At 47.5% G+C, this 8,969-nt stretch overlaps 2 protein-coding genes across 2 annotated transcripts in view; one reads left to right on the forward strand and one right to left on the reverse strand.

Annotated features, from left to right (window-relative positions):
- Positions 1-8,969, forward strand: part of snd1 (staphylococcal nuclease and tudor domain containing 1) — a 153,447-nt gene that overhangs the window by 59,091 nt on the left and 85,387 nt on the right. The gene's annotated exons all lie outside the window — the stretch shown is intronic.
- Positions 62-8,963, reverse strand: lrrc4.1 (leucine rich repeat containing 4.1). The gene is made up of 2 exons (XM_031858889.1): positions 7,484-8,963; positions 62-7,364 (listed from the first exon to the last, which is right to left on the reverse strand). The coding sequence occupies exon 2, from the start codon at positions 7,091-7,093 to the stop codon at positions 4,235-4,237; it is 2,859 nt and encodes a 952-aa protein (XP_031714749.1). The 5' UTR covers positions 7,094-7,364; positions 7,484-8,963; the 3' UTR covers positions 62-4,234.

Genomic DNA, 8,969 nt, shown 5'->3' on the forward strand with positions numbered 1-8,969 from the left:
AGATTTGATTAAAATGACACCCCCCCCCCCTCCGTGTGGTGCAGTCCGGGCCCTTGGCTGCGATGGCCGCACTACATATCCCCCGTTCCATCTGTAGCTGGCACTCTTGCATCACATTTGCTCTGCGTGCTCCTTTCCCAGAGTACCTTTGCTCTCTCTCTCCCTCGCTTGCTGCTTTGCTTTCCCCTCTTATCGTCGCTCCACCACCTCTTTTTCCTCTCATTTTCATTTTAATCAAATCTTACTATTATGTCCTTTATATTACCTTGCCGTCTGTTTTTCCTTCCCTATATCCTATCCCTGTGTCCTGATTCTCCCTCGGTACCCTTTCCCTTCACCTCTCACGTCTCCTTCTCATGTCTATTTCTTTTAGTCTCCCAGTAGTGCTGTGATGTACAATCAATCACCTCATCCAGCCTCGCAGTATTTCTCTGTGTATATCGTGTTTTCCCGAGGCTGTCTGCGCTCTGCTTCTTAGACCCGCTCCCTTTTTCTAACCCTGCTTTCTGCTTTTTGGCTAAATTTCTCACTTTCGCTCGCTCCCCTCATAACTTCTCTCGAGCAATCTGTCATGCCCTCCCTTCCTATTTAAATGTTCTTTCCTCCGTCTCCATTTCCAAACCACTTTGTCTTCTTCCTCCTCTGACTCTAATCTCCCCCTGGCTCTGTGAGCTGTGGGTAAATAGGTGCATCTTGCCTTGCTTCCTCTTTCAAATGGCTTCATGATTGCTAATGAAGCACACAGACGGAAAGGAAGAAAGAGGGAGAGAATGACTCGGAGGAGGAGGGGACGGAGGGAGCGAGTGTTTCCCATGGAGACGAGCCCTTCGGTGGCTGATTGGCTGATTGATGACCCTGTAGCCGTGTTGGCAGATTAGTATGACGGAGCCTTTTTATAGCACAGTGCAGCTTAATATGTGACCACATAGCACGGCATTAAACAATATGGTGTGGCATAAGCCCCTGCTATAGCATACTGAGGCGCACACACACGGCTTAATGCTTGATACAGTGCTTGCATCTGTTCACACAACTGCTCACAATCCATCTAACCCATTTACACTGTCCATCGAGATGCAACACCCTGATCCATTGTTGGTGTTTAAACTTCCCTCTCGCATGTTTCACATTAGAGACGATTAGGAAAACCTGCTGCTTTGGCTTTGCGTAGCTTTGATATTACAAACGATTAGAAGTCAACCACAGGAGTGGGAGAGGATGTGACGGATGAGTCGGCACAGGGACAAACTGTCAGTATGAAAGTGTGTCCGTGTATGAAATGGGTGTGTTTGCGTCTGGTTTAATGTTAAGTTTAGATATATCATCCTGCTCTCTCTCTCTCTCCATTCCTTTTTCCACGTTTGATGTCACTGGGCAGCTCTTATTGTTTCCTTGCTCCCTGTTAGATGTCACCAAACACACAACACACAGCTGGGGCAATAGACACGTTTACATGGACACACACGTCTGATCTATTTGGCTCATTCTTGCACCTGCAGAAAGTTGGTCAATATCTAAAATGCAGGCTGAGTCATCAACAGACATCGTGGGCAGAGGAGAGCTGTAGGTGATCTGGTCTGATTTTGACAGCCCTGTGTTCACTGCAGCAGCTTATTTTCACCCCAGTTTGATGATGGTTGGTAGAGGAAAATAAAATCCTCTCTTTGGGATCATGACAAAACACTGATGCAGCTGTGACCACTCTGTATGTAACCACACCTATAGCTGGACCACACCTATAGCTGGACCTGAAACTGTTGTGTTGCTGGTTATTAGGGAATAGACATTTTAACTTTTCTTCAGTCTGTCTGCCAGATCTCCTTGGCCCCTGAGATCCCAAACATCCTCTTAATATGTTTTCAAGAAGAACATTCTGTGCTCTCCTTTTTTGATATGATCCCATTTTCTTCTCCAAGCAATATATTTTTCTGCTGCACTGCACACTTTTGGCACCCATTTTTATTTATTCTTACTCCCAAACGTCATCTCTCCTCATTGGGATCATCGTATCCATCCCGGCCTCATCATGCAGCACAATGTTAGATGATATTTAAATTACACATTTACAACAAATGCCACAACATGTCCTGCGTTTCCAAGCCAACAACTAAATGTAAAAAAAACAAACCAAAACCCTTACGCGAAATGCTCTCTCGCCCTCTTCAGCTGTCCTCTTCAGCCTCCATCTCTTACTCTATCTATCTCACACACTCCCTCTTTTCTGCTGGACTGCTGCCCCCACAAACACATACACATCATTCTCCTCTTCTGACAGCCTCTACTACAGGTTAAGTACATCACAAGCTCTCAGTTTAACGGCTGCGCTATTTTTGTGATGTGCCGTGTCGACCTCTCTCATATTGAAACATTGTCTTTCTTCAGTTTCTCCATCGCCAATGTTAAAACCCTAATATTGTTCTTGTGGCTCTCTCTCAGGTACTCTCTCTAACGAGCTCTCTTTTTGCACCATGTCTTGTCTGCTACGTGAACTGGTGCGGTCAACTAAAGACTGTAGATCTGATAATGTCACACATCTCTAGAGGCTACTTCTTGCGTTTTTTTAAATTCATGTTGATTTACTTTAAAATTGTACAGCTTCATAAGGCTTACTGAGAAGGTAGTATCTGTGTTGGATGTGATGATTATGGTCCACACAGCTTGCAAAAGTATTCGTTGTCATCCCTCACCCACATGTTTGCCCACTCACAACATGTTGTTCTGTTTTTAACTGATATGTGCTCCCATGGTAGTTCACATCACCTTTTATTTTATGTTTTTCTGTCAGTCAATCTTGTTTTTTAGCCCTAACAACAGTAAACAGTTACAGTCGCCACAAACACAGCTTTGTCTCGCCGTGGTTTCCGAAAAACCAACCGGCTCACCCGTCTAATACGTGCGTACTAACCACCCTGTGTGTTGCACGCCATCCTTCTTTGTCAGGCAGAGCGTCGTCTTGCTGTATTATGATTGAGAGGGGTGATATTCTTGAAGAAGAAAAATGCAGTTAACAGCAAGACCCAAATGCATTTGTCACCATAAAAAGGCCCCCGTACTGATTGATGAAGGCACAACAGCTGGCAATGCAATGGAAAGTGAAATGAGGATCTATATTTTTTGGCAAAGTGCAAGACAGTCTTAACACCCGAACAGTACTTCACCTTCATTTATCACGGTTTTCACTCATTAGTTACATGATTGATAATACCACTTTGTAGTGTCGGATAGAAACAGGTAACACAATCGGTTTGCATCGTTGAACAGCATTATGTAATGAGCATTTCAGTTAACATTAGATGTTCGAGTAGCGCTGCTGTACTTGTCTGTGGACACACCATTGCTTCATCTTTTAACATCATAGAACTTAAGAGAAAAGACACTTTTTCTTTAGCCACACCTTGATGAAGCACCGTGACACTCATTGGTGTAACATAGAAACGGAACGCGCTCTTTTGTTGCATATAAAGAATATGATAATAGGTGTTGAGAGAGATTAAAAAAACAAACGCCATCCACTTCTGCATTGTGAGTCATTCAGCACTCGCAGGGTTAAAGTATAGCTGCAGAGTCTTGCTGCAGTGTCTAAAGCATTTGGCTGATCACTACAGTATACACCAGGAGAAGAAATGAAGGAAAAAAACATCTCTCTCTAATAACTTCTTTTTTTTTTTTTTTTTTTCTTCCAAAAATCCTTTTTATTGCATTTAACATTTGGCACAGTACAAATTCTTGGTGCTTTTACAAGATAAACCTGTAAAGATCGACACTGACCTTTTTTCGGGTTTTTTGTTAAAGAAAGTCTTCTCGGTATAAATATTTTTTTTTCTTCTCATCACTGCATTCTCTGTAGCATGGTGTAAAAATCACACAGAATGCCCCCTTTTTAAAACGACACTACCCTCATTTGTCAAAGTCAAGACAGCATCTTAAACAACTCATTGTTTTAAATAGAAGTTACAAGTTAGAAAATAGTTTCAATTTCTTTTTAATATATGTTTCTCTATCACCAGCCCATGGTAGTTTCAATTTGTCCATATATATATTTATTTATAAGCATGTACAACAAGAAATCATCAGTCTTTTTAGGTTTGCACTCTGTACAAAAAAGTAGTTGCTGTCCTTTTTTTCGTTGTGCATTCTATTGCATGAGTTTATGAGGAAATGGCGAAGGGAAAAGGGGTGAGTGGGAGGTAGGAACCTAGGGGAAGGAGTGGGAGCCTTTTGGGGGGGGGTCTTTTTAAATCTGAGTCTCCTGCACTTTCTCCTTGGTGTGAGTTTTTATGACAAAGGGCTCAGCCATTGCTGTGATGGTGCTGGGCAAGGTTCGAGGCAAAGAGTTCCCAACATTGTTGTCTGTCCATTTAGCCCCATGGCCGGTCGGTTTATAGGTGTTATATTTAGGCTTCGTAGTGCTGTAGTCCATTTTATGGGGGCTGTAGTCCGCTTTATGGGGGCTGTAATCAAGTTTAGGTCTCTGAGTGTGTGGACTGAAGTCGGACTTGAAGGCGCTGTAATCCGCTTTGTGGGGACTGAAGTCGGGATTGAAGGCGCTGTAATCTGTTCCAGTCACGTGGGAGGAGTAAGGGTCCCTGGGTTTGTAGGTACTGTCCGTTTTCGATCTCTGGGCATTGTAGTCTGTTTTGGGTTTGGGTTGAGTGCTGTAGTCAGGCTTAAATGGGCTGTATTCAGGTTTAGGTCTTGGATGAGTGCCAAAGTCTGGCTTGAATGGACTGTATTCAGCCTTAGGTTTATGCTGTGTGTTGTAGTCCGGTTTTAATGGGCTGTAGTCATGTTTAGGTTTTGGTTGGGTGCTGTAATCTCGTTTAAATGGGCTGAGGTCCGTTTTCTGCCTCGGATGAGTGCCATAGTCTGGTTTGAACGGGCTGTAGTCTGGTTTTATTTTTGGGTTAGTGCCAAAATCTGGTTTGAATTGGCTGTACTCTGCTTTAGGTTTGTGAGTGCTGTAGTCCGGCCTAAATGGGCTATAGTCAGGCTTTGGTCTATGAAGGCTAAAATCTGGTGTCGATTTGTGAGTGTTGTAATCTGGGATGTATTTGTGGCCACTGTAGTCCATATTTGGCTTGTATGTGGTATACTCGGCCTTCGGCTTATGAAGGGTGAAGTCAGGCTGGGGTCTGTATTCAACCTTGGGTTTGTGAAAGCTATAGTCAGTCTTGTGGCTGATAAAGTCCAGTTTGTGTATGCTGTTGTGGTCCCGGATTTCAGGCAACGTGAGCGCCGTCTCTTGAGCCGCAGACGCCGGTGGAGGAAGGTCTTCCTCGTCCACCTGGATAATCTCCACAGTGCGAGCAGCCGCCACTGTGCTCCTCTGCTGGTGGCGCTTTCTCAACTTGTAGAAGGCGATGAGCATGACCGCAGCCATCAGTGTCACTGCTACAAAGCAACCAATTATGATCTTAGTGGTCTTCATCACTTCATCCAGGCTAGGGCCAGACCTCCCTGGTTTGCCAGTGGCACCTTGGAGTCCTGGCGCCACAGATGTCTTGGCTGCACCTGCAGGGCTGTTGGTGCTTTGCAGCAGCACAGTCGGTGTGGAGATGAAGACCGGCTGAAAGACAGAAGGGGAGGCCGTTGTAGTCGTTGTCCCTAGGCCTACCCCTCCTCCTCCAGCCCCCCCAGCCCCTGCTGCTGTAGTTGAGGTGGTTCTTGGTTTGGGCATCTCAGTGGTTGGCCCCAAGACCTCCACTGTCACTGTAGTGAAGTAACTCAAGTTGGACGTGTTGAGCTCGGCTGCACTCACATTGAGGTAGGCCGAGGCGTTGGAGTTCCCCGCTGCATTGGACACCATGCAGGTATAAGTGCCCGTGTCTACAGCCAAGACATTTGAGAAATTAAGGGCACCGTCATTCAGGATTGATATTCTCGGGTGACTGGAGGCATGTGTCAGGATAGTCCCATTGGGCAGGAGCCAGCGCACTGAAGACATTGAGGCCGTGCGGCAACGAATCTCAGCCACCCTCCCTGCTGAAATGTTCAGGTCCCTTGGTGCATCGGCAATGAATGGTGCAGAACATTGGGTTGCAGCACCCTCTCCTCGGGCCACCTCAACCAGCTGTCGCCCTCTCATGCTGACAGGTGAGTGACAACGTCCACAGCAAGTTGAGTTAGTAGGGATGTACTCCCTTAGCCAGCGGGCTAACCATACAGCCTCACAGCCACAGTTCCAAGGGTTATGGTGGAGATGGAGCTCCACCAGGTACCTGAGCGGGGAGAACAGATCATGTGGCACAGCGCTCAGGTTGTTATGGGCCAGATTAAGCTCCACCAATGAAGATAGGTCATCGAAACCGTTGCGCTCTATCACTGTGATTTGAGAGTTCATCACCCATAGCTTTTTCAGTGAGCGCAGGCCTTTGAAAGATCCTGGCTTTATCTCTGGGAAGTGATTTTCAGAGATCTCCAGCTCCTCCAGGCCCTTGAGGGGACTTAGGTTTGGCATATCACCCCTTATGTTGCACATGCCCAGATTGAGGTACTTGAGGTTTTGTAGGCCCTCAAAAGCTCCTTCAGAGATGTACTCCAGTTTCCGTAACTCTCCCAAGTCCAGTCGCATGAGGGAGGGCACCCGGTTGAAGGCGTAGGAGGGGATACTTTCAATGGGGTTGTTCCTCAGCCACAGTTCTCTTAGTTTGGACAGGTACTCAAAGGCCCCACTGGGCACCACCGTCAACCGGTTGTCAAACAGCTCCAGTGTGTTGAGGCTGGTGAGTCCATTAAACGCGCCCACCTCAATCTGCCGTATGGCATTTCGCCCCAGCTGGAGCACCTCAAGGTGGTGCAGGTGGCGGAAGGAGTCAGCCTGCACCGCCTCGATGGCGTTTTCCATCAGATTGAGATGTCGCGTGTTTGCAGGAATGCCGGGGGGCACGCGGGTGAGGCCACGTCGAGTGCACACCACCTTCCCCTGCTGATTACTACAGGAACATTGCAGTGGACAGCCCTGGGGTCCCGGAGACACCGCCGCCCCCGCCAAGGCCGGGGAGGCACTGCTCCACGCTTGCGCCATCAGGAAGACTACACAGAGTAGGGCGGCTTTCCTGGCACGATGCACAGCTACCCGCCCCAGGAGACTCATGATGTGGCACGTTCATAATTCAGCATCATCTGGGGGGGGGGGGGGGGTGGGGATGTTTGGGGTGGTGGTTGGGGGGGGGGCTTTGGGGGATCAGAGAAAGTAGCTGGTTGGCTGGTTGTAGTGTTTACGGTGACCAGAGCAAAGAAGTCAAGGGAACTGAAGAGGACCAAGGGGAGGATGTGGATTTTGGGGCTTGACCTATCCTCGATGAAGCAATGTTTTTAACTGTGCTCATGGGTAGAAGGAGGGACGGCAGAGAGGGCTGGCTTTTCTGAAACGTGTGTATGAGTAAGACATGATGATAAATTAACCAACCAAAAAGCCGTATTACAAGACAGAAGGGAGGGTTACAAATCGATGCAAAGAGGGGTTGAAACACTAGACACCTACCTCAAGTTATTATTACAGGTCCTTGAACTGTGATATATAGTTTCCCTCCTGTTTGCAATCAGAAAGAGCAGTGGTATTCACACCAGGTGTATGTATATCCCAAGAGCAGCAAATAAAGCCTTTTTTATGTTTGCTCTGTCAAAAAGGGTACCAATGCCAAAGAGCTTAACCACGACGAGCCCTTTTGTAAATCCACACGTCCAAAGAGAGAGGTTCGAAAAGGCCCTTTTGTGAGTTTTTTTTTTTTCCCCTCCCTTTGTTTGTTGTTGAGAAGAAAAAAAAGAAGAAAAAAAAAAACTGCAGCTAGGAATCCAGTCAGGCTCCGAAAGCAGCAGTGCTCCCTTGCTCGCTTCTCGCTGTCGGCTCCTCTTCTCTCGCTTGTCCTTGGAATCCGACAGTTGATCCCCCTGCTAGACACTTTACCCAGGTCTCCATAGCACAGGCGACAACGCAAAACACAGGCGCAATTTTGTTTTTGTGCACCAAAAAAGCCAAGACGGAAAAGGACCAAGAAAAGAGGGATGTAGGTTGGGGGGGGGGGGAGGATTGAAGAAGGTTGAATGGAAATTCCACAGTCCTCTCAAATGTTCTGTGCCTTTTTAGTTTTGCGATGGTTTGGAGGTGAGGTTGACAAGCCAAGGGGAAGAGAAAAAAAAGCAGACCCCCCTCCTCTCTGTATTCCTCTGTTCACTTTTTAGTGGTCAATCAGTTGGTCGGTTGGTCAGTCTGACAGCCGTTCTGTCTCTCTCTCTCTCGCTCTCTCTTTGCCTTTGCTCCCCCTTTCAATGTGGCGTCGTGTCCACTTGATTTTTCTTTCTCTTTTTTTTTTTTTTTCTTTCTCCTTCCTCCAGGAGTGCTCGGCGGGGGTTGAAAATAATACCGCGACTCACACGGGCTTCATTAGCTTCTTCTCCCCTCCTCTTAACTAGCCACACGCTCTAGCCTCAGCAGCAGTGGCGGAAAGCAGCAAACGCGTGCACACACACACCATCCCCACGAAGCACACAGCAGCAGTAGTGAGCACCCACAGCAGCAGCTGCAGCCTGCCTCCCTTGCACTTCCCAATAATCCGTCAATTTCTTCAGAGGGGGGGGGGGGGGGCGGGGGGGAGGGGGGGTGTTGTAGCTGGGTTGATCGAGGTTGGGTTAGAGGGAGGAGGGGTTGGTGCGCAGTTTCTCCTTCCTCTCTCTCCGGCTTGTTTCTTTTTCCTTCTTGTTTTCTCCAGTTCTTTTTTTTTCTCTCTCTCCCTCCTCTCCTCGTGGTGATCAGCACCCCCTCTCTGATGCAGCGTCTGGCTGGGGGGAGAGGAGCAGGACCGGGGTAAGGCGAGCGCCGGGTGAGCGCGCGGCTTACAGGCGTGACGTTAACAGTAGCGTCGATGTGGAAAGGATCCGTTGTAGCAGCAAAAGAGAGAGCTTGCGCCGGCTTGGATATCGCTCTTGCTCTCTCTTACTCTCTCTCTTACTCTCTCTCTTACTCTCTCTCT

This window comes from Anarrhichthys ocellatus, unplaced genomic scaffold (genome assembly GCF_004355925.1).
Source record: "Anarrhichthys ocellatus isolate YVR2014 unplaced genomic scaffold, GSC_Weel_1.0 scaffold21, whole genome shotgun sequence".
Lineage (NCBI taxonomy): Eukaryota > Metazoa > Chordata > Actinopteri > Perciformes > Anarhichadidae > Anarrhichthys > Anarrhichthys ocellatus.